This window comes from Lacerta agilis, chromosome 5 (genome assembly GCF_009819535.1).
Source record: "Lacerta agilis isolate rLacAgi1 chromosome 5, rLacAgi1.pri, whole genome shotgun sequence".
Lineage (NCBI taxonomy): Eukaryota > Metazoa > Chordata > Lepidosauria > Squamata > Lacertidae > Lacerta > Lacerta agilis.
Genome location: NC_046316.1, coordinates 24,352,795 through 24,378,541, shown reverse-complemented (window position 1 = coordinate 24,378,541; position 25,747 = coordinate 24,352,795). Strand labels below are relative to the sequence as shown.

Here is a 25,747-nt window from a genome sequence, read left to right as displayed (position 1 = left end):
TTAGCAACTCACTTCTGCTTCCACAGGAGCTATATTTTCTCTTACAAAAATATAGATTTATAAAGCTTTCCATAATTATAAGCAAAACTCCACATTAAAAATGGGTCTTCCGTTTTTTTTCTGTTGTTTGGACATGAACACCAACATAAATTAATGAATTACCCAATGACATGGACAAAAAGTCCTGGCTGCTATGTTTTGGAACTTTAAAAAATGAAATATGCAGAAGTATATATAAAAAAGCCCCACAAACCAAATAGTTCATCAAGTTTAATAACCAAGTGCTGAAGCAGGGTGTTTAAATAAATAATAGATATTTAAAGGATTGTAAGCCAGGTATCATAAGGGTGTTTTATCATTATTATTTTGCTATGCTTACTTTATTTTAATAGTTGACACTGAAATCATAAACTGTAAATGTAGATCGTTGTCAGCTGAGTCTTTGCCAGACACCAAAATGATTTGACAGCTGACAGCTTGAATAATATAAACTGTGGGCCTTGTTTCCAGCAGGCTATCAAAACACCATTTTAACCTTCCATTTTCCCATATATCAAGGGCAAAATGAAAAGAAATCCCTTTGGTATAATGTCATATTGTGAAAACTCTTGTTAGGACTGGATTCAAAGAACCGTAAGGAAAAGAAGTGGCAATGCAATATTGCAAAGGGTTTGCAGCTCACGCAGTGCTATACTATAGTAGGGAGGGTGTATGGCAGGCATAGGCAAACTCGGCCCTCCAGATGTTTTGGGACTACAACTCCCATCATCCCTGACCATAGGTCCTGTAAGCTAGGGATGATGGGAGTTGTAATCCCAAAACAACTGGAAGGCCGAGTTTGCCTATGCCTGGTCTATGGTGTTTCTCATGATTCAGTTTATGCAAAAAGCTCTTGTGCAAAAAGATGAACAGTTTTGGATTTACTTTCATTTCTACACTTTACGGCACTGATGTGGGCTATGTAATAGCCCTTCTGCGTGGAAGAATCTTTCTGCAGATGGATGGGCACATTTGTATCCAACCCATAATCACATATAACACTTTCTGCCATGATACATGGAAAGTCATTGATAACTTGCTTCACACAAAACCTGCATTTCCTAATTGAGCACTTACCGTAACTGTTTCTAACAGCAGGTTTGTACTGCAATATATTTAATTCTTACTACAGACAAGTCATATTGCAGCAACAGTTTGAAACAGTAACAAAAGGCATCTTTGGTCTTTATAAATATTGTGGAACATTCATCTTAAAACATGAATACAAAAATATTGGCATCATGAAGAGTGTAAAAAGTAACAACGCCTAAATATTCCAGGCTGACCTGTAACCCTCCATTCTGAAGGTGCTTTAAGAAGAGTATGCTAAGGATATCCTGAGCCTATTTAAATAAGCCAGATGCAACAATTAAATACCTTCCTCTTGCTTGCATGTTTAGGATTACAGTAAAAATCCCCAGTATAATTTAACACTTACACAGTTAAGTCATCTAATCAACATAGAACTAGTCCTTTTGTTACCGAAGACATAAATCACCAGGTAATTCTGAATGTCCTAGAAAGTTTATAGAGTGTGGCAGTTTAAGGTAGATATTTCATTCCTTCATTGTTCCTCGTGAGTTTGTATAACCCCTTCCCCACCCCCTTCACAATTTAAGTTCACATTATTGAGCGTACTGGGATTCCCAAAATACTTTTAAGAGTTGAATTCTTGATGGCACCACACCTCAACAGTGGAAGTACTGTTGTCATTTTCAACCAAGATATGGTTTTTGCACACTAATTGCTTTCTTCTAACTGATTTACCTGTTAAGCAGATGGAAAATAAATTATTAGAATGTGTTGTTGTTTTTCTACAGCTATCTACTATTATTACCAGTCACTATTATTATTAATCACATATAATACCCAACATTTTCTAAGCGCTATACAGGGATTAAAAAAGAAGACAGTATCTGCCTGAAGGCTCACAATCTTAGCAAGACACAAAAGGAAAGGGGAGAGAAGAGAAAAACAAGAAAATTATGGTACCAGATCTTGAATCTCAGCAATATTATCTATACTGGTAGGTCTCCTGCCTTCAAGAGCTCATTACACAGAGAATCCAGTAGCCCTGACAGGTAACATGGCAGAGAGCAAAGCATGTTTACCGTTGGGTATGTTGCTCTAGAACAACTGGAGCTGTGTGACAAATTATAAATAACTCTGCTTCTATAGGGCTATGTAAAGTTTTTAATTGTGTTTTTACAAATGCCTTTGCAAAAAATAATATGCTAAATGCTCCAACCTAATTTAATAAAATAAAATAATAATAATAATAATTTATTTATACCCCGCCCATCTGGCTGGGTTTCCCCAGCCACTCTGGATAGCTTCCAAAAGAATATTAAAATACAATAATCTATTAAACATTAAAATCTTCCCTAAACAGGGCTGCCTTCAGATGTCTTCTAAAAGTCTGGTAGTTGTTTTTCTCTTTAACATCTGGTGGGAGGGCGTTCCACAGGGCGGGTGCCACTACCGAGAAGGCCCTCTGCCTGGTTCCCTGTAACTTGGCTTCTCACAGTGAGGGAACCACCAGAAGGCCCTCAGCACTGGACCTCAGTGTCCGGGCAGAACAATGGGGGTGGAGACGCTCCTTCAGGTATACTGGACCAAGGCCATTTAGGGCTTTAAAGGTCAGCACCAACACTTCAATTTCAATTGAATCTAACTATTTCAAGTGTTTCAGTTACATGAGCATTTAAATACAGTCATACTTTGGATCCTGAACACCTTGCAACTCGAAACATTTTTGCTCCCGAACGCCGCAAACCTGAAAGTGAGTATTCCAGTTTGGGACTGTTCTTTGGAATCCAAACGTCTGGTGTGGCTTATGTGGCTTCTGATTGGCTGCAGGAGCTTCCTGCTGCCAATCAGAAGCCGCGCTTCGGTTTCTGAACATTTTGGAAATAGAACAGACTTCCAGAATGGATTCTGTTCGAATTCCAAGGTACGACTGTACTGAAAAAGTTACCTGACAAATTTTGCCACAGCTAATAGCTACATATGTCAAATAGAAATAATTCACTTGTACAATGCATGTTCTTTAAGAATTAGCAACTGTATATTTTACATCAACCAAATATTTTTAAAATATATTCACAAAAACGTTCATTTCCTCTGAAATGATAAACTTTTCTCTCATCTGAAAACCTTGACTGAATACTTTGAAATGTTCTATAGATTTAAAGAGTATACATTAAATAACTGTAATTCTCAAATGCCACTGCTATTATAGGATCAGAATTACATTTCTTTTTAAAGCGGCCATGGCAATTTTGCTAAAACTTATCCATGACAACAACTAAAACAGACAAAACTAAGACATTTAACCATTTCCAAAGTTTTATTTGCCATATGTCTGTTGCTATAGGAAAATATTCCAGATGGCTTTCATAATGATGGAATGAGAAATATGAAACCAAGAGCTCTTCCTGATACCACACATTAAATAGCCTATCAGTAACAGCATGACTAAGTAAAAGCAAGCAAGGAGACGAGTGAATGAGATAACACAGAAACTCTGCTAAGAACATCAATTCCTATATACAAATAAAAAACAGATTACATCCAACATTTGGAGAATTCTTTCTCGTTAGACATTGAAAAAGATATTAAGTATGTACATTTGAGAAATAAGGAGAAAGGGGGGGTACTGTCAGATTTCAAATAAATTAGAGACTTCCTAGATTCTAACAGGGACAGAGGTTACTTCAAAAAAATCAAAAAATCATTTTTACTCTGCCTTTTTGTTTTTAAGTATTTGGTAGGTAGGTGTCTGCAAATCTTCAATGGTCTCTGCAATGGGTTTATTCACAGTTTCTGGTAGTAGAAGAGTAAGGAAACCAGCTGACAATCCACTGATTCCAAAGACCACAAATGGTACAGATGGGCCAAGGGATTTCTAGAAGAAATTAGTAATAAATTCATAATCGATACACACACACTTATACAAGTTACTGAAGAACAAATACCAACAAATCTATTACCCACTCAGTTCATATGCATATTCCCAAGACAGTCATTTGAAAAAATATAATTGTATATATACAGATCCCCATAGGTTATACAGCAATAATAATAATAATAATAATAATAATAATAATAATTCAATGACAGCTCACTTTAAGTCCTGTTATCAATGGGTTGTATCTAATGCTAGTCCTACTCAGAGAAGACCTACTAAAATTTACAGCTGTGGTTAACTTAGGTTTCTTAATTTCAATTGGTCTACTGTGTGTATAACTTAGCACATCAGCTATGGCCATGGATAACTATAGCATATGTATCTCTGCTTCATTTAGTGTTAAATATCATTTGTGTGTGTGTGTACGCGCGCACACGTGTGTGTGTGTGTGTGGGTATAATGCAATACAATGGAGAGAAGTAAAGTCATACTACTTACCAGGGAAGGGACAAATGGTGCCAAAATACCACCAAATCTACAAGTCATCGAACATACACCTAAGCCAGCATTTCTGTTTCAAAAAGAGAATTTGTGTTAAGTTTCTGCAAAATATTTGCCAGAGAAGAGGAGATCAACACTGAAAGCTTTCAATTTTGTTAAACAGTTAATGCATAACAAGATTGTTTTGCTGAAATAATCATGTAATCTTTACCCCAATCCAAAAAATTTACAATGTATTACAATACTGGTTATCTTGTTATATTAGTTTCCATACAATTGACTTCCTAATCAACATCCTGTGTAACTTGGAAGAAAGCAAGGTGAATTTTAGAAAATGGCATCTTACCACTAGGTGGTGATAAAACACCATTTTTAAATTTCTCCATAGTATGTAAAGCATATTTTTACTAAATGATACTATTATAGGTTTGGGGTGGGACCCCACCTAAACCCTGGAAATTCATAAATGGTAGGATTTTGATTATTTGGGGTATGAATGAAAATAACAAGGTGCAGAACTGTGCCTGACAAGGAATTGCTGGGTTGGCTTATGCAAACCAGCCTGGCCCAGCTAGTGAAGAACAAAGCCATTAACATGACAAAAGGAGTTGATGGCCCATCTAAAAGGAATCCATAGGGACGTGGGTGGCGCTGTGGTCTAAACCAATCACTGAGCCCAGGGCTTGCCGATCAGAAAGTCAGTGGTTCGAATCCCCACTATAGGGTGAGCTCCCGTTGTTCGGTTCCAGCTCCTGCCCACCACCTAGCAGTTCGAAAGCACATCAAAGTGCAAGTAGAGAAATAGGTACCGCTCCGGCAGGAAGGTAAACGGCATTTCCGTGTGCTGCTCTGGTTCGCCAGAAGCGGCTTAGTCATGCTGGCCATATGACCCGGAAGCTGTCTGCGGACAAACGTCGGCTCCCTTGGCCTATAGAGTGAGATGAGCACCGCAATGCCAGAGTCGTCCACCACTGGACCTAATGGTCAGGGGTACCTTTACCTTTAAGAGGAATCCTTGGTCCTGGGCAGACAGAGATTGCTAAGGTGTGCTTGAAAGAGGAAGGGAGAGAACAAGGACAGAGATCTGCCTTGGGCAAGCTGGCTGAAGGGAGGCTGGGAGAGATGTCTTGGATTCTAGTGCTGCACTGTTGTGGGGAACAAGTCCCTCTTGAGATGACAATGCTATAAGATCTGGATTCCCTCCATCCAAACTCAGGTGTAAATACACGAATAAATCATATTTCTTAAAGCAATGACAACCTCCACCACATCTTCAATTCTCTAAAGGAACACAGACCCTGGAATATCAGGCATGCCTTGGCAGGGACTGGGGGGGGGGGCAGGTAACAATACAAATGTTTAAGCAGAGAAATGTATTCAAGTATGCAATGTTGTTTCAAATGCGATTAGCTGATCACATATGGAATCCTATTCCTTATTCAAGCCTCTAAACATGTAACTCAGAAACAGGAATGTTAATGCTGGCACACCTGTTGCTTGTACGCTGAATGTAGTTGTCGATGAGGTTTAATTTCTTTGTGCATTATTGCTCTTGGTATATGAGAACCATATGAGATTTGAAGCCAACTTTTTTTAAAAAATACAAAAAGAAAATTGTTTACCTCACTACTGTTGGGTAGAGTTCTGAAGTGTAAATATATATGATGTTGAAAGCAGCACTTACAGTCAATTTCCCATATAAAGCTAAGATGCTGGGACTGAATAAAAATCCTAAAACAGAATTTGAAAGAAATGTGTTACCCATTAAGTAAAATGGCACACAAAGGAAAAGTTCTGATTTGGCCACATTTGGAGAAGATTCCACTGAAAACAAAGAAATTTGTATTTAAGTTCAAGTGGCAGCTTCTAGCTTGTGTCAAAAGTTCTACTTTGGCATTAAAACACTGCATGCACTTGCTTTCATGCCTTATGATGAGATGAATTCTGTGTGTATAATGCTTACTTAGAAAAGGACATATACTCACCACCTCTATTTTCTGGTAGTAACATGGTGAATATACAGGCAAGGCCTGAAAATATCAAAAAAGCAGTTGTACTTTTACGTCTTCCTGACCTAAAGAGAAAACATAGCAGAAGCTCAGACTGAAATCTCTGCAAAAATGTACCGTATATCGCGGCGTATAAGGCGACCCCCAACTTTTCAAGGTGAAAAACAGAGTTTGGGGTATACTCACCCAGCCCGGGCTCCATGGTGGCTGAGGTGGTGGCGGCGGCTGGAGTGGCGGGGAGAGCCTCCCCTCTCGCCACACAGGAGCCCTCTGCGCTTGCCGCCCACGCGCAGAACGGCCTCCATGGCGGCGGCGGCAGCTGGAGCGGCGAGGAGAGGCTCCCCTGTCGCCGCACAGGAGCCCTCTGCACTTGCCGCCCACGCGCAGAACGGCCTCCATGGCGGCGGTGGCGGCTGGAGTGGTGGCTGAGATGGCGCACGCACGCACGCTGAGACGGCGCACGCACGCAGCCAGCGGCGGGGTGGAACTCCGCGTAGCGTCACATGATGTTGCCGGTGTACAAGACGACCCCCGACTTTAGAGAAGATTTTTCGGGATTAAAAAGTCGTCTTATACGCCGTGATATACGGTATTTTACAATTTGATTATTTGAAATGATATTATATTTTCTGTTAAGAGTCAACTATGCAAGTAAAGGAAAGCCAAAGATGCCAAAGGGTGGAAATAAATAAATAAATCTTACCATGATTTTTCAATGAAGAACATGCAGAGTGGAAATGCTGGAACTTCTACAAGGCCAGAAAGAGCCACATTTAGATATAGGTTTCCTCCTAATTCACCAGCGTTCAGCGTTAAGCCATAATAGACAAGGCTGCACACATACCTAAATGTATCAATTAAAGGTTGATCAGCTAATGCAGATCCTCAAAGGTCAGGGATGTATGTAACAGTAACCTTTATCTTTGTCCTATATAAAGCATATGTACACAACAGAAGAAAGCATATACAACAATGATACGTGTACAAGTTATAACAGCAAGGACCAAAACAGAACTCCACCTGAGATTTTGCTAGTTGTCCGATTACGTTATTTTATGTTATTTTACTATTTCTGGTGCAATTTCTATTCAGGTGCATTTCAAATACACCAGTAAGGTAATTGTGCCATAAACAACAAATTTAGACAATTGGATTAAGATTCTGTTGAAACCATCAAAACCTCAATCACACCAACCTTCATTTCAACTAGATACAGAAAGATCAAAATGAAATTAGAATACAAGCAGTTCAACTTCTTCTCTTTCTCAATCCCTAAAAAAACTAGAGAAAGAAAATTTCTCTGCATGTCCACTGCAAGTGATTATTTTGCGCCTGGTTCTGACTGCAACAACATCCAGTATAATCTTTAGTACAAAAGACTTTGGGGAGACCCAAAACCTACAGTCATAAAACAAAACAGTCCATCAAGAAATAATGAATACTGTATAGTAGTTATTTCAGCTGTAACCTTCTTTGTGGAGTGATACCCTAAAAAAATTAATTGGTTTTTTTTAAGGGACCTTGTGCTCTTAAATCCCCCTAGACACACATTCATACACACTTCTAAATGGAATTCATAATAATAGTTCTGTTATTATACTTCTCATAGTGATTATCTCTTTAAGCATGAAGGTATGAAACTTAGAAAAAGAAAGAAACAAAAACTTCAACCCTGCTCCGGGGGCAGAAGAGGCAGAATCAAAAAATAATGCCTCATGACTCAGAAAAACTCATAGCTCTTTCCAAATATTTAACTGCTTTTGGAAATGTCAGGTAATTTTGAAGTTGTTCCAATGAGGCATCAGCAGAATAACATTTTTTCAAACAGCCCAAAGTTTGCTATTTTGTGTGTGCAACTAATTCATGTACCCTGAGACGCTCTTTTTATTAATTACCAAATATACATCAAGATGACAGTGCGCCACCGAAGGACTGGATGCTTAATGAGGCTTCGGACACCAGATGCTGAATCATCCTTTTTTACTGCTCCTGTGCATTGCTTCAGTTTCACAGACAGTCTTTCTTTCCCATTACCAAGGGCTATGTATTGTAGCACATTCTCTGCTTCTGTTGTCCTCCCTTGGGAGTATAACCATCTTGGTGATTCTGGAAGCATGCTGTAAAGAGAACCGAGATGCCCGTGGATAATTACTTTGGGTTTCTTAAATCTGTATATTAACACAACTGTCTTTTCATTAGATCATCATATATTACTAGCCTTTCAAAGCTTGACAAAATCTATCAGAAAGCAGGTAAAGCAGGTAAAAATACTTAGTGTATGCTAGTGATTTGCAGTCTTTTAAAATTATGAATCTGCAAACCACTGTGAGATTAGCCAAATTTATCAAAATATTTTAACCATCCTGGTATAGAATGACAACAAACAAGATTACTTCCAGTTCTCTAGCTTCCAAATTAGCAAAGCCACAACCTCACATTATTTACATACCCACCCATTATGGTCATATTCCATAGACATAAATTATTTTCATGAATCTGTAAAAATACAAAAACTGTTCAATCATTTAATTGTAATAAAGCTATCCTGCATGTGCAAACACCACCAACCTTGACTTCCATGCATACAAAGGGAAGGGCTGTTTGTGAGAATCACAACCAACTGGATTTTTCTTCTGATTATATTGTTCCATAAGCAATATGTAGGCCTAAGTATTTTATTATGGACAGCAAAACAAAAATCCCCTAAGTTCCTCTAACTTATTTTACTTAGAACACAAGTCATTTCAAAATTCTACCTTTACTAGTCTGCTCTCCAGTAATAATACTTTATTTCTGGTTTGCAAATTACATAACATACACAAAACATTACTTACAAAGAGAGAAGGAGAAAGAAAAGTCCTGGAGAATTTGATACGAAGGCAAGGAAACGCCACTCTCTTATGTAAAAACCCAATAATGCATAAATTGCTATGCCAACCGCAAATGTCAAATTTGTTAATGAGCCTGAAAATAGAAAAAAGCAATAGGTTTCATTAACTATGGTTGTAAGTTTCTCCACATAGAAAGTATACATAAAGGGTGACCCAAAAGTAGGTATATAGTTGAATCAATGAAATTCATCACAACAGATTACAGTGGTGCCTCGCAAGACGAAATTAATTCGTTCCGCAAGACTCTTCGTCTTGCGGAAATTTCGTCTTGCGAGGCACCTTTTCCCATAGGAACGCATTAAAATTTAATTAATGCGTTCCTATGGGAAAAAAAAGTCCGGGGGCCCCTCCCGACCGGCACCGGAGCCAAGCCAAGCCGCGTTTTAAGACTGCAGTGAGCGAACAGCAGCGCTGCTGTTCGCTCGCTTCAGTCTTAAAACGCAGCTCCGCGGCTCCGGGAGGGAGGGAGAGGGCCGTGGGATGATGCCCGACATCGGGCATGATGCCACGGCCCCCTCCCGACCGGCACCGGAGCTCCGCGGTGCTGTGTTTTAAGACTGCAGCGATCGCTGCAGTCTTAAAACGCAGCTCCGCGGCTCCGGGAGGGAGGGAGAGGGCCGTGGGATGATGCCCGACATCGGGCATGATGCCACGGCCCCCTCCCGACCGGCACCGGAGCTCCGCGGTGCTGTGTTTTAAGACTGCAGCGATCGCTGCAGTCTTAAAACGCAGCTCCGCGGCTCCGGGAGGGAGGGAGAGGGCCGTGGGATGATGCCCGACATCGGGCATGATGCCACGGCCCCCTCCCGACCGGCACCGGAGCTCCGCGCCGCCGAGTTTTAAGACTGCAACGATCGTTGCAGTCTTAAAACGCAGCGGCGGGGCTCCGGGAAGGAGGGAGAGGGCCGTGGGATGATGCCTGACATTGGGCACGATCCCACGGCCCCCTCCCGACCGGCACCGGAGCTCCGCGCCGCCGAGTTTTAAGACTGCAACGATCGTTGCAGTCTTAAAACGCAGCGGCGGGGCTCCGGGAAGGAGGGAGAGGGCCGTGGGATGATGCCCGACATTGGGCACGATCCCACGGCCCCCTCCCGACCGGCACCGGAGCTCCGCGCCGCCGAGTTTTAAGACTGCAACGATTGTTGCAGTCTTAAAACGCAGCGGCGGGGCTCCGGGAAGGAGGGAGAGGGCCGTGGGATGATGCCCGACATTGGGCACGATCCCACGGCCCCCTCCCGACCGGCACCGGAGCTTACCTTTTCGCTCTGGTCGGGAGGGATGTTGTCCGCGTCTGCCATTTTGGATCGACTGCGCATGCACAGTCGATCCAAAATGGCGGACGCGGACATCACCCCTCCCGACCAGAGCGAAAAGGTAAGCCAGCTTACAGTGGTACCTCGCCAGACGAATTCGTCTTGCGAAAAACAGGCATAGACGAATTCGTCTTGCGAGTCAACTAAAAACTCGCAAAACCCTTTCGTTTTGCGAGTTTTTCGTCTAGTGAGGCATTCGTCTTGCGGGGTACCACTGTATATGGGTACACATAACTGACATACAACAAAGTGGCAGTTAAATTTCAGGCTGGCAGTTGGAAAGAATAGTGGAGTCAGATAAAAGGATTATTGTGAATGATGACAGCAAACTTGGGTCAGGAACAAAGAAAGTGGATTCTAAAGCAGTATACCTACTTTTGGGCCACCCTGTTATAAGAATTTAAGGTCTCATATATATAAATTAAATGTTCATAAATTTACAAGGCAAACACATACATAAGTATATAAACCACATGTCTGAAATAGTACAGGAGAGCAATCCTGAAACCATTTTGCCTCTCCCAAATTGACCTCAAATGTTTCTCTGCAAGGAGGAAGGAAATGGGAAAGCCTCTCCATTGTTTTCTGCTTACCTGTCTTTAGGGCATCTTTGTGTATTAATATGGTGAGCCTATTAATTCAGGAATTAAAATATTTACCATCACAAAAGAATGGTCCAGCTGCCCAAGTAAGCAATCGCTGGCCATTGTCAGATATCCTGGCAGACAGGATTTCTGTTGTAGACCGCCTCCTTCTGTGATGTATGTATGATGTTGATTGCTACAGGGTGGGCAATTTCAAAAGTCTATATAAGGGCTTGCACACCATTGTTCTGGGTTCCTCCTGCATATGGTGAGTGAGCACCCTGTTGCAGCAGTTTAATAAAGATCAGGCTTACTAGCTGCTTTGCTTCTCAATATTCTCTGGTTGGCCTTTGTTATTTTCTCCTGCTGATAGGGAACCCACTTAAGGACTGTGCGGGCTCTTGGATACCCCATAAGGGAAAAGGAGCAGATTTTTTCTACATCACTGTATAATAAGACCATAATTCATAAACCCTTATTCATGAGAAGTCCAACACTGTTTAGTTAGGTACTTTATGCATGTTTTAGCCTATAAGCTAAAAGACCTGAAACACCTTTGTGGACATTGCCAATTGGTAACCAACTGAAACATTTAGGAAATAAAATTTAGTATTTGAATCAAGTACAATAAACTATCTTAACTACATACTCTAAACTTCTTGAATCTTAGGCAAGCTAGCAAGCCACAGCAAACTTACTTTAAGAAATTAGATCCCAATTGTTTAAAAATACTTTTTGAAATTCAAGGATCTAAAGTGAGTAAAATGAAAAACAATTGGCAGACATGAAATGAAAAAAAAAGATGAAGAAGAGAAGAGTTTGGATTTGATATCCCGCTTTATCACTACCCTAAGAAGTCTCAAAGCGGCTAACAATTTCCTTTCCCTTCCTCTCCCACAACAAACACTCTGAAGTGAGTGAGGCTGAGAGACTTCCAAGAAGTGTCACTAGCCCAAGGTCACCCACCTGGTTCACCAGATTATGAGTCTACCACTCTTAACCACTACACCACACTGGCAAGAAAATGTTGTAACTGATGTATCTCAGCATAATCTAAAATATAATCCAGAATAGAGATGGGAACTACATAAATTATGTAGGCAATGGGCCGAAAGGCATTTTCAAAAGTATTAACATTTCAAACTGAACTATTTATTTATTTATTTATTATTTGGGAGGGGGAAGGGAGAATCCCAACAATTTAAAAACACTTTACTCGAAGACTACAATCTTATGCACCCTTACGTTAAACACCTCTAAAGACAGTGGAACCTTGTTCCAAGTAAACATGCTTAAGATTGTGCAGTGAGTTGCCACTTTACTATGACTGCAACCTTGATCTATATGCTACTTGGACTTTCAGAATTTTCTAAATGATCTGTCAGTCAAGGGAATTGTGGATTAACAAAAAGCTTGGCAATCTATTTTATGTATTATTAATTGCACTAGTTACCAATAAGATCAGTTCACAGCTGCAGTTCAAAATCTGTAGCTTACAGAGTATCAGATGCTGCTGTCATGACAACACACACATCATCAACACTGTTGTGAAAGGCAATGATCAACGGCAGGGAGGTCTGAAGTGGGAAGCGTTCTCTACACATATAGGCTTGCTGCACCCTTCAGAATCCTGATCCTGAAAGGTTTATAATGATACGGGGAGGCCTAAACATGTAGAGCAGGCTCCCGTCTTCAGACTCCTGCAGGTGGAAATGAGGATGTAACACCAGGTGCGGGGCAAGTGAATGCTGTTCCCTCCACATGATGGTAATGGGACAAGGACAGAATGCCTATAGGGGTTGGGGGGTTTGGGCAAATTCCACTGGAAAAAGAAATACACAGAGAAAAGCACTGAGGTCTAGCTGCTGTGTTCGATCTATGAAAGCCCATTCTTTGCAAAGTAAAAGTTATCATTTGTCATGATCCTGCCTGAGGGTAACTTTTAAAAATAATTATATGAGTGCCTAAAAGTCACAGGCAGGACAACATTCAAGAAAGAAAATGAAAAAGTCATGAATGCTTCCCAGACTGCTCTAAGGTTCCAGCTCAAAACCAAAATGGGGGTGTGAAGAATTAAGAGTTGCTGTGGTCTAAACCACAGAGCCTAGGGCTTGCCGATCAGAAGGTTGGTGGTTCGAATCCCCGTAACAGGGTGAGCTCCCTAGGTGTTTGAAAGCACGTCAAAGTGCAAGTAGAGAAATAGGTACCGCTACGGTGGGAAGGTAAACGGCGTTTCCGTGCGCTGCTCTGGTTCACCAGAAGAGGCTTAGTCATGCTGGCAACATGACCTGGAAGCTGTCTGCGGACAAACGCCGGCTCCCTCGGCCTATAGAGCAAGATGAGCGCCGCAACCCCAGAGTCGTCTGCGACTGGACCTAATGGTCAGGTTTACCCTTTACCTTTACAGTCTCCCCCAAGACAGAAATTCAACATCATGTGTGGTTTAAGGGGCAGGAAAGTCTCATTCAAACACTGACAATCATTACTTGAAGAAGGAAGGCTGGGTGGAGGGAGAGAAAAGAAAAAGAAACCCACAGTAGAAATTTATGTTGGGGGGGGGGGAAGTGGGCATGTGCTTCTGCCAATGCTTAAGTTTTTGAGCAATAGAATTAGGAGTATTAAAAGCAAAGAAGTAAAATATCTATTATAAAGAAAAAATGCCTGTCATAAAAAACAATTAATTGACTGAACAAATTCAGTGTTGTATCCACCTAAATATATGCATTGAAATTAATGATTCTAAGCTAGTCACAGCCATTATTTCCAATGGGTTTACTCTGAGTAGGACACAAGTGGAAGAAAGCCCCAAACACAAAGTCTTAAAATATTACAGTTTTTAGTAACTGGTTCTACAGAATCACAGAATCAAATTCCCATCAGAAATAAAGACCTACTAAATAAAGACCTACTAAAAATTTGCCAGAATTTTAGGAACTGCATATTTTTTTTAGCAGACTGAATCAAATTCTCATATCTTACCTGTCAATGCCCAAAAGGATTTTCCTACATATTCTTGTGTCAAAACAAAAGACACTAGAGACATACCACCATTTGTAATTCCAACGAAAAAGCGTGACATTGCAAAAATGTCATAGTTTGGAGCAAATGCTGAAACATACCCAAAAATGACATCTAAGAAAAGACCTGCACAAAACATATAATGGGTAAAAAATATTAGTTTTTTGGTGCAATCCTACATATGTCTACTAAGAATTAAGTCCCATTGAGTATGTATAGGATTGCAGCTTTCAATGAAGAAAAAATATGGTGAAAGAAGAAATAATTAGCCCCCCCCCCCCCACGTTAGGGGAAAACTTGGCTCCACTGAAATAGATCATACTGTACTTTTATTATCTTTAAACATCAAGAGACAAATTATGCACACACACACATAAGTTGACAGTACCCCCAATTAAGATTTACTGTATTGTTTAGAAATAATCAAATATATTTATAACAGGATGTAGCTACCACTTAACCCCTAAGTCTTCCTACTAAGTTATTTTAGTATGGACACAAATGTATCAGTTACTTGCAAATGTGTTAGCAATATCTAAAATATCAAAGGTGTCCAAATGGAAATCTGTGAATGCTCCTTCTACAACAGTGTTTTTCAACCTTTTTTGGGCAAAGGCACACTTGTTGCATGAAAAAAATCATGAGGCACACCACCATTAGAAAATGTTAAAAAATTTAACTCTGTGCCTATATTGACTATATATAAAGTACTTTTTCAATTTTTCCCACGACACACCAGGCAACATCTCGCGGCACACTAGTGTGCCACGGAACAGTGGTTGAAAAACACTGTTCTACAAGACAACACTGCAATTCTGTGCATGTGTACTTGGAGCAGAGGGTTGCCAACCTGGCACCTGACTGAACTTCCATTAAAAAAGGAGACGTTTCTAGCCCTCATTCCCCCTGAAAGAAAATTATGAAGCCTGGCTGCTCCTTCCTGTGAAATCAGAGTTGTGATTGATGAGTGAGTTGTTTGGATACCAGGCAGCAGGAATCCCATGTGTCCTACAGAGCTACCCTTTCCCTTTAATGCACTTTGCCTGTTTCTTATTTTCTAGTCCTAAGATCCACCCACTTGCTGCTCTAGTTTTCTGTTTGTTTGTTTGTTTTGCTGCCTCACAGCTAAGTAAAGCATTCAACAGGCAGCTACTTCAGAGGCTTTCAAATGTGTCCTGAAGTAGAGGAAGTGTGGAAATCACCTGTCATTTGTTTTGCTGCCTCTTAGTCACATGGATCAGGCAGCTGCAGGAGAGGGGCCTCAGCTGAATATTGGGAGGCAGGATACGGCAATCCTTTCTTATTCTTTTTCTGCTTCTTCTGAATGCTCTACAGCAGGCACGTCCAACAGGTAGATTGTGATCTACTGGTAGATCACTGGACGTCTGTGGTAGATCACAGGTAGATCACTGGATCCCCCCAAAGAGCCTCAACAAGTTTGGCTCCCCTAAAAAAAGCTCAACATTACCTGAACCCCTCAAAAAGGGGGTAGATCGCTCCAAATCTTTAACTGTGAGTAGATCGGAGTCTCTTGGGAGTTGGCCACCCCTGCTCTACAGCAAGGACTGTTCCATAGTTGGGTCTCCTCACAAACTGGAGGCACAGCAGAACTTTGCTGAGGCTCTTCAACCTCCTGGTTGACAGCTGATGTACTGGGAAACATCCCTGCAGGTCAGCTGAGTAAGTCCCACTTCCCCTCCATCTCACATGAGCTGGAGCAGCAGCAGGGCTTTCTTGAGCTGCTCAGCTGATATTTTATGTTTCCATCTCATTTTTATTTCTATTCTTTTGGAGCTGGCAGTCATTTTGTGAGTGGTGCCCTTGGCAGCTTCTGGAAATTCCAAGTGTGCTCCAGACCCAAAAAGGTTGGCGACTGCTGACTTAGAGGTTAAGCCCCATAGCATCCAATGGGGATTTCTCCCTAGTTAAGTGCATTTAGTATTACAGCGTAATTTTATTTCGTAATTTCATAATTTTGTGTACTAATTCTGAAACAATTCTGAAATATAATGTATGTATGTATAAATTATACACACACAAATAAGGCACTCCACACACCATCAATATGAATCACTTAAATCTAAAAAAACAAAAACCCTAGTTGATATTAACTCACACATTTGAAACAACCAAAACTGTGCCAGATACACAATTTTCCATATCATCTTACCTGTTAGATACACAGGCTTCCTGCCCAGTTTATCTGACAGCTGACCAAACAATATATTTCCAATAAGCAACCCAGCAAAGTACAAGGATGATGCCAGGCTCACTTTATATGCTTCATGCCTGATTAAATACCACTGTTAAAAACAAAAAAGGACTCTTTTCAGTTAAAAAATAGTAACAAACAAGTGAAAAGTTATCTAAGCCTACTAGTTAGAAACTAGTACTGTATAATGGCAACAGGCCCATTAGTCAAAAACAACTTGCTGCCATTTCCAGTGTAGCCAGGAGATCGGTTGGGAAGTGACTGCTGAATCCTTTTTCTGCTTGCTTGCTTGCATACATACTTGCTTACATACTCCTGAAACTGCTGCTCCCCATTCATTAAACTCCCAGTAAGGCTAAAGTAATATCTACCAGAAGAAAGAAGCAGGGATCCCTCCTGCCAACCCAAACTGCACTTTTAAATTTTCTCCCACTTTACAGGAAACAGACAAGACCCATATTCTGGCACATGGAATATAAATTTATTCTACCTTCCCACATCAGATTTTTTTAAAAAAATGACTTCAAGTTTAAAGGTAAATTGTTGGTGCACTACACTTCCCAAGCATCTGTTTACAATTATATTATATTTCCTATTATATGTTGGTTTTCTACAAGAGGCTACTTACGGTAATACCCACATGGCATGCAAAACTGCCTGGCTGTGAATGAAAAAAGACTATGGTAGAATTGCACAATGAGAACAGTAAAATGCCTTCTACAACCGCCAAGGTCAGAAGTCATCTCAAGAAGAGAGCACAGAAGCATATCCATCTCAGACCATTAGGGACATAGAAGAGCTGCCTGGTCTGGAATATATTTTGGAGTTTTGCGTAGGAAAGAACTGCAATCTGACATTGGTTACTATGGTAACTAGAAAAATATCGAGCTGAATTCATAACAGCTCCTTGTTTAAACAGCTGGCCCTCGTATTTCAATGTAATTCTAGAAAGCTACAGATTTAGAGCTTCTGATGAAGTTCTTGATATGTAGGTTAGTGATCAGTACAAGTACAGAAACAAACAACACCATACAATTGGGTGTTAATCCAAGTGGGAAGGTGAGATGAGCTACAGGAACCACCATTATAAGAAATGAAAACGCAGTTGGATAAAATATTGAAATTAAGAACACATCCAGCATTTTATTAATCTACATTGACATTTCTTACAAGTTTGGTTTCTGTAACTCATTTTTTTTAAATTACATCTGTAGTTCTTACCTACATGTTTGGCTCTAACTCAGTTTATAAATGCACAAAATTCAAATACAGATCTTAGCGTGACACCCCCCCCCCAAACACTAAACATTTAAACATTTACCAAAGCAATACAAGAGCCAGTTTTCAAAAACTGACATAGTATTACATTTATCAAGCTTTATCATGCCTATTTTTATAATAGTTTTGAGATACACCAATATAATTTTAATACGCTTTGTGTGCCCATCATACCTTAAGGCCTTTGGCAAGTTCTTGAATCATAGAATTGTAGAACTGGAAGGAACCACGAGGGTCATCCAGTCCAACCCCCTGCAATGCAGGAAACCTTTGCCCAACATGAACTCATGACCCTGAAATTAAGAGTCTCATGCTCTACCAACTAGCCATCTGGCTAAGATGTAACAGAAGTTTTGACATGACCAAGAACATCTAGTTTATGAAGAATGGACGTTTAACTATCAGGATTTATGTGCAGAATATTATATGATTATTCCAGCAGTGATTTTAACCAGAACACAGAGGTACACAGCTCGAAATAATCATAAGCACTTCCATGCATACATCTGCAAAAGCAGGAATTTTATTATGTCATAAATCACAGAGCAACTTCTCACTCCCACCATTTCAATTCTCCAGAATGCAATGTAATGTAGCTAGTGTGGTTCCATCCAGATGTTGTTAGACTGCAACTCCCATCATCCCTGGCCATTCGTCATGCTGGCTGGGGCTGATGGAAACTGTAGTCCAATGCACTATGCTGGTTACTGCCGTGTTTCTCCTAAAATAAGACACCGCCTTATATTTATTTTACTCAAGAAAATAAGCCTATGGCTTATTTTCGGGGGTGTCTTTTTTTTTAAATTAAGTACCGTACGGTTCTGGGCGCCTGCCTCCTCCTGCTGTGTCCAGCATTGCTGCTGCTAGGTCCAGCTGGCTTGGGGCGCGCGGCCCTGCTGTGCGCCGACCCGGCAGGCCACCTCCTCCTCCTGCTGGCTCCCGGAGGCTCGGGGGGCTGCTGGGCGCCGACCTGGCAAGCCTCCTCCTCTTCCTGCCATGGCTTGGCGCCGGGAACTGGCTGTTGCTGCTGAAGTGTTGACAAAGCGCCCAGCAGCGCCGTGCGGATCGCCCCGAGCCGCGACAGGGGGAGGATTCAAATTGCTACTGTACAGAGCACTGCTGAGTCCCGCTGGCTCGGGGCTTCACGCGGCACACGCAGTGGCTCTTGCTGGGTCCCGCTGGTTCGGGACTCCACGTGGCGCACACTGCGGCTGCTGCTGGCTCAGGGCTCCACGCGGCGCGCTGCAGCTCCTGCTGGGTCCCGCTGGATCGGGGCTCCATGCGGCACGCGCTGCAGCTCCTGCTGGGTCCTGCTGGATCGGGGCTCCATGCGGCACGCGCTGCAGCTCCTGCTGGATCCCGCTGGATCGGGGCTGCAGCAGCAGCAACATCCGGTTCTGGGCGCCAACCCGACAGACCTCTTCCTCTTCCTTGGCGCCCTCCAGAACTGCCCAGCACTACGGCTTATTTTCGGGGTATGTCTTATATTTTGTGAATGCTTGAAAATCCTGCCATGGCTTATTTTATAGGCACGTCTTATTTTATGAGAAACACGGTGTTTAGGGCTAGAGAGCACAAACACTTGAGTGTACTGTAGTAAGAAGGAAAGCAGAAAATGTACCCATGTTTGCATGTGCTTACAAATTTAAATACTAAGAACACCAACATGATGCTACTTGGAAGATACTAATTGTGTGACATCTTTCAATGATGGGCCCAAATTTAAACAAAATGCTGGTTCCCATAAGAGCAGTCACCTTCAAAGGGTTTCAAGCAGCCTAGTTCCATGTTTAAAGGGTTCATAACCTGCACAGCACCCTTTATGTACGCAGCTAGTACATATGTGTACATCTTCCCTGATAGACACAAATCAGTAGCATGCAGGTGCCATATGGATAAGGGCTATAAAATAATTTAAATGATTCTTAAACATTGAAATCAGGCTAGGCACATGGAACTCTGGATGAGAAGAAGAAGAAGAAGAAGAAGAAGAAGAAGAGTTTGGATTTGATATCCCGCTTTTCACTACCCGAAGGAGTCTCAAAGCGGCTAACATTCTCCTTTCCCTTCCTCCCCCACAACAAACACTCTGTGAGGTGAGTGGGGCTGAGAGACTTCAGAGAAGTGTGACTAGCCCAAGGTCACCCAGCAGCTGCATGTGGAGGAGCGAAGACACAAACCCGGTTCCCCAGATTACGAGTCTACCGCTCTTAACCACTACACCACACTGGCTTTGCACACACCCAATCCCATGCTTTATATAAGCCCTTTCAAGTATGTAAATACTGCCTGGAACAGTGTTTGAAAGAGATGCACATAGAGGCAGGGAAGCATTGCTAACAAGAAGCAAAAGAAATAATAAGTTTAAAAATAATCTAAAGGTGCACTAGAGAGCACTAAGGGCCAGAGAAGCTACCTGACAATATCACTTTCTTGCATACAATTCTGAGGTGATAAAAATACAACCTCTATAGCCATAGCTTTTCATCACTGCTTTATTAATTTTATTTCCTTACATTTATTTCCTGCCTCTCTTCTGCCACGGAACTCAAGGCAGCGAACATGTGGTCCCGAGGTGGTCACCCATCCAGGCACTGACCAGACCTAGACCTGCTTAGCTTCAGCAAGGTGGTAGATTTATGTGCCTTCAGACCACACCCTGAGACACAAAAAGAGCACAGACATAGGAGGCTGCCTTATACCAAATCAGACTTTTAGTCCAAGTAGCTCTGAATTGCCTAGTACACTGACTGGCAGTAGCTCCCAGGGTTTTTGTAATCTCTAAAGCACTTTATAATCCTTATTGCATTTGCCCTCAAAACAGCGATAATTATCAGTGGTGAAGCACACTGGTAATGCTGGTAATAGAACCAGAGCTAAAAGAATTGCATGTTGTAGAAACAGCTTGCAGACTTCCAAGAAGGCTGAATGCAGACTCCGCTTATTAACCAATCTACTAATTTCCTGCTGGGCAAACAGACCAGATTGTTCCTAAGGGAGAAGCAGTACGCATGATCCAACTTTTGTTTAACTTTCTATGTTATCAACATGATGATTAATGCAACATAGGTATCACCATCCTGTATCTCTTGAACCTTAAAACAAACAAAAACAAAATAACAGGTGTCATCAAGAACACTGCGTGTGGGGCCACATTCTCTGAGAGCTGGTGCCTTCCTCTATGGATCTTCCTTTGTAGAGGCACAATTTAAAAGCAATGTGGAACAGAGATTTTTCTACAGTGATATCCACTTTACAGAATGCTCTTCCCAGAGACATACAGCTAGAAGCAACCTTCCCTTCCACTGAATGGAGCCTTCTTAAAAAGAAAACAGAACAATGCATATGAATGAAAATTGTCTCCGTTTTACTGCCTTAACTTTACTGCTTTTTAAATTGGCATTAAAGTCAAAAGTTTAACTATAGTGGTTCTCAACATAAATGTTTTTGCCTGATGCTGAAATAATAATTTTGAGGGTGCCTGGGTATGGAGAGAGCATTTCAAAGGTGTTAAGACCACACTGAAAGGTTCTTTCATCCTGACTACTACCTGCTACCCATAATGGCAGCAGCTGGAGAAAAGCCTCAGATGAGAATCTCAGCTGATGTGGGAGGAAGTAATGCAATAGGTATTCAGCTTCCAATATGCTGAGGTTTTCAGGAATAAGAATAGGACTTGGAACTGAGCTCAGAAACTTACTGAGCAACAGTGTTGTTTTAGTACAGCTGAAATGTGATCTCTTCACCTGGTCCCAGTTGGGAGTCCAGCCATAGTGTTCTTCATTAGCTGCAGTCTTCCACAACAGCCCCATGTAAAGCGCATTGCAGTAGTCAAACTGAGAAGTCACCCAGACATGGATAACTGTGGCCAAACATATTCCAAACTACTTCTGAAACTAATTTGTTCCATAAGAAAGGTTGCCAGTGCCAGGAGCAGGGGCACTGCTGTTTAAGTACCATAAACTCAAAGTACCCTGGGACACATGAAATAAGATGCAAAATTCTTTGGATCCTAAAAAATACAGACGACAAAAAAGAATAGAGATCCAAGAGCAAATGAACAGCAAAAGATGCTCAAAATGCCCACAGCATTATTGGACAGTATACATTAAACAGATTACCGGTAGTTAGGCTTGTGAGACTTTTAAAATATATAAATGTAAATATGTGGTGTAAGTTACACTATGACACTTTCATTATAAAAGGAATCAGATCATACTGTAGTAAATTCTAAGCCTTGAAGAATTAGAATTAACAAATTATTTTTACTCAGGGAAGTAGTACTTAAACGTTGAACTGCATAAGAAGAAATGTTAGAACTATGAAATACTAAAGATTAGAGTACTAGTTCAAGTGACTTTTTCTTTAGCAGTGAATTCCATGTTCTCATTTAAAAGAACACACAAGCCCAACCTATTCTTTTCTTCCAAGGTTTTAAGAGGTAGCATCCTATATTGAAGCCATATGGGCAAAATAAGAAACCGAAAACACAGAAAAGAATGTTAAGAAACAGCAGCAAAATATACTTGCCTCTGTTACTATGGATGTGAAGTTGCTGGTAAACCTGACATGTTTTGCAAGAGTCTCCCTACTAGTTTGAATCTCCTCCAGGTCAAGATGATATTCCGGCACTGCTCCCACTAGCACAATAAGCATAGATTGAAAGGCCACATATACCTTAAAAGCAAAATAAGGAGAGTTTATTTAGAGCGATCCGTCAGATAAATAAATACACATGCCAGGTCCCAACATTCAGTCATGCTCTGGTGTGACCAAGAAACAGAACCCAGTATAGAGTTGTACAGACAGGAAAAATGGAATTTAGCTCCTACACCTATTACGTCTAGGACCTTTTACTGTCTGCCATACATATGATTGGTTGCTATTTCATTTTTATGGAACCAAGTAAAGCACTGTACTTGAGACCACTGTTTCAGTAAAGGCAAGACCTGATGCTTGCTGGACTTTCTCACTGACAAGAATCCTGCAATGGGTTCTATTGTGTAGCTGACCACATAGACAGTCTGCAATAATCTTCTACTTCACAAACACACTGGCTATCAAAACAATTAGCATCATCCAAATATTCATACAAAGGCATTCCAACAACAACAAAAGACTAATGATTTGCTACTGAGTGAATCTACAGCCCCATGCACATGGAGTTTGTTCCACTGGACTTAGCTTATGCTTAAGATCACACAGTTTAAAATGCTTAGCAATTTAAAACCAGTAGGGGATGGTAAAATCTCCTGTTCTATCTATTCTTAAGGATCGGTTTGGGATTTGAGGGCCTTGAAAATCTTCCTTAGTAATATACTGTACTTTCTATTATAATCAATGATGTGAATTTTCAATTATCATATTCAACAGCTCTTTAATGTGTTTAGTACTGTACGTAAGAAGCTCTCCAAGTTTCTAAATAATCTTTCAAATAAAGGCCCCAATTATGGAAACGATAATGCAGTATCCCCAAGTCATGACAGCAGTGTTGTAGTTACATCTCAATTTCCATTAAAAGATCACATCTTCTTTTCCACATATTATTTTTTGTGGCCTTTAACAACAGTGGAACTCAAAGGAATCATACAGCATGCCCACAACTTACACACTTTCCTAAATCACGTATATTCAAAACCCGTTGGGTTCAATGGTGGGTGGGATTGCCAAAGTCATTTTCCTGGAACCTTGTCCCTCTCTGCCCCTTTAAAAAATTTTTTTACACCTGTCTGAAGCTTAATGTGCACAAGTTAAATGAATGTAAGTTGTGGGCTTACTGTATCTAGAGCAGCCCAGCATACACCCACTAATCAGAACCAGAACATAACATTTGTGCCAGGGTAATAATCATGTTATGAGTTTGACCAAACTGTGGGAGGCAGTAGAAGACAGGAGTGTCTGGTGTGCTCTAGTCCATGGGGTCACAAAGAATCATACAGGACTAACCGACAACAACAATCATGTTATTAATATTCAAAGTATTGGGAATGATACACTAGAAATGCCATCTTCAAATATTTTATTTATTTATTTTATTTTTATATTTGTATACCACAGATTCATACACAGATTTCAGGGAAGTTCACAACATAAAAACACAAGATAAAAGCAATAAGTGACTTCAAAATCTAAAAAACAGCACTTTTTTGGGGGGGTAAGTTGGTCAATTAGTAGTGGGGGGGGGGAATAGGTCATCAGCCTTTTCTTCTCCCCAATATATCCCTCATGGCTGCGGAGGTTTAGGACAAGTGTTTTCCTTCTCCAAATGGGCTTTCACAGGCTGACAAGCTTCTCCACAGCACGTGCAGAGCATGAGTATCTTGACCTTAGGGTAGTGGGTCCGGGCCCCACGTTGGGCAGGAGGTTGGACTAGATGACCCTCGTGGTCCCCCTTCCAACTCTACAACTCTATGATATATTCCACCGGGGGGGGGTGTCTCTCCCCTCTCCACACACCCAGCGCCCCGGAGGGTGAGTCTCGCTGGTCAGGTGCTTCCAAAGGAAGCAGCACCCTCTCACAAGCAGCTGCGTTGCAGGAACAAGCGACGTCGCTGCCCTCAAAGCCCCCACCCCCGAACTCGGCATCCTCCCTCGGGAGGCGCCACGAACCTCCACAAGGCAGCGCAGCCGCTTCCTGCCCGCCCCGCTCCCAGGTCCACGTAGCGCCCTGGCCTGGCTGTTGCCTTGGCAACGCGCGCCACGCGCCGCACACAGACACAACCCGTGACAAATGGGGCTGAGGCGGAGGGAATTATGGGGGCAACCGCCATCTGCCCGGGCGGGGGGGGGAGAGAAGGAGGAGTCGTGCGGGCCCCGCGCATCACCCCCACCTGCAGCAGCACCAGGAACGCGGTGAGCCACTTCTGCCTGGGGCCGAACTCCCCCACCAAGCCGAAGGCCTCGTCCAAGTCCATGGATTCGCCGGGCCTCTCCGAAGCATCCCCGTCAGAGAGAGAGAGAGAGAGAGAGGGAGCGCCGCAGGGCCTCGAGCGCTGCTGCGCTAGGCGGTCGCCGCCGCCGTCCAGAGGTGGTGAGGTGGCCGAAGTGTGGGGGAGGGAGGGAGGGAGAGAAGGAGGAAGAGAGGAGCGGTTCCTAAGCGACCTCTAGCGGCGGTTGCTGACAGAACAATGGCGAGGCGTTTGGGGGCGGGGCTAGGACGCCGCCACTCTCATCCCCGCCCCTTTCCTCCCCGATTCAGCCGCAAGGATCAAAGTAGGCAGGAGCGGGGCGGGGGAGCATGAGCGCGCAAGGGTTTCTGGAACAAAAGGGTGCTAATGGGACAGCGCCTGCGCGGAATTATGCGTTTCTCTTCTCAGCCTCTTCCTGAAGCGTGTTCATTCGAAAAGGGTTCCATGGAGTTCACTGATAATGATGTGAAGTGTTATTTGTAAAGTGCACACACAAAAGAGGACCTGGCTTATAGCTTTAACATCTAATTTGAAGAAATCCTAAGGTAAAAATAATAATAATAAGACTTAGTTCTAGGAACTCCATACATCACACAAGAAGTTGTATATGCTAATTTCCATGTATAGGTGCAAAATTAGAAATATTATCACCCCATATGGATGTACACTTGCATTTGCTGCTCTGGAGAACATGCTGTTTAATTTTCAGTTTGGAAAATTGGGTGACTCATCTAAGAGCAAATGAATTCCCATGCAAAAGACACTGCAGAAGCCTCAGAAAGCAACTGCTGGGTAGGGAAGAGGGGGCCAGTCACTGGAATGCAGTTGTGGTCGTCATCCCCCTCTCTCATGCACAATTTGAAGTGAAACAATATTTCATTGTAACCATTTTATTAGCAAGTGTGCATAATGATAGCAGTATAAGGCAACCTAACATACAGCTGTTTTCGTGTACACTCTAGATCAGGGGTCAGCAAACTTTTTCAGCAGAGGGCCGGTCCACTGTCCCTCAGACCTTGTGGGGGGCCGGACTATATTTTTTTTTTGGGGGGGGGGAATGAATGAATTCCTGTGCCCCACA

At 42.0% G+C, this 25,747-nt stretch overlaps 1 protein-coding gene across 3 annotated transcripts; it reads right to left on the bottom strand.

Moving 5' to 3' along the window:
• Window positions 1-1,208: 1,208 nt before the first annotated feature.
• Window positions 1,209-24,732, bottom strand: LOC117046692 (solute carrier family 22 member 15-like). 3 transcript variants are annotated; one of them, XM_033148935.1, is made up of 12 exons: window positions 24,589-24,732; window positions 22,289-22,435; window positions 16,439-16,571; window positions 14,230-14,394; window positions 9,294-9,423; window positions 8,355-8,576; window positions 7,163-7,303; window positions 6,436-6,524; window positions 6,073-6,181; window positions 4,448-4,520; window positions 3,783-3,946; window positions 1,209-1,806 (listed from the first exon to the last, which is right to left on the bottom strand). In XM_033148935.1, exons 1-12 carry the CDS (start codon window positions 24,670-24,672, stop codon window positions 1,803-1,805), a joined length of 1,461 nt encoding a protein of 486 aa, XP_033004826.1. In that variant the 5' UTR covers window positions 24,673-24,732; the 3' UTR covers window positions 1,209-1,802. The 3 variants fall into 3 exon arrangements, with proteins under 3 accessions (XP_033004826.1, XP_033004825.1, XP_033004827.1); XM_033148934.1 differs by having other exon boundaries at window positions 3,788-3,946; XM_033148936.1 differs by lacking the exons at window positions 22,289-22,435; window positions 24,589-24,732 and adding an exon at window positions 20,275-20,505 and having other exon boundaries at window positions 3,788-3,946.
• Between the last annotated feature and the right edge of the window lie 1,015 nt (window positions 24,733-25,747).

Coding starts and splice junctions, on each gene's coding strand:
- LOC117046692 (XM_033148934.1), bottom strand. CDS start 24,672: ATGGACTTGGACGAGGCCTTCGGCTTGGTGGGGGAGTTCGGCCCCAGG. Junction 14,395..16,438: donor GAAGCCTGTGTATCTAACAG/GTAAGATGATAT, acceptor TGTTTTGTGCAG/GTCTTTTCTTAGATGTCATT. Junction 6,525..7,162: donor TTCTTCATTGAAAAATCATG/GTAAGATTTATT, acceptor TTTTCTCTTTAG/GTCAGGAAGACGTAAAAGTA.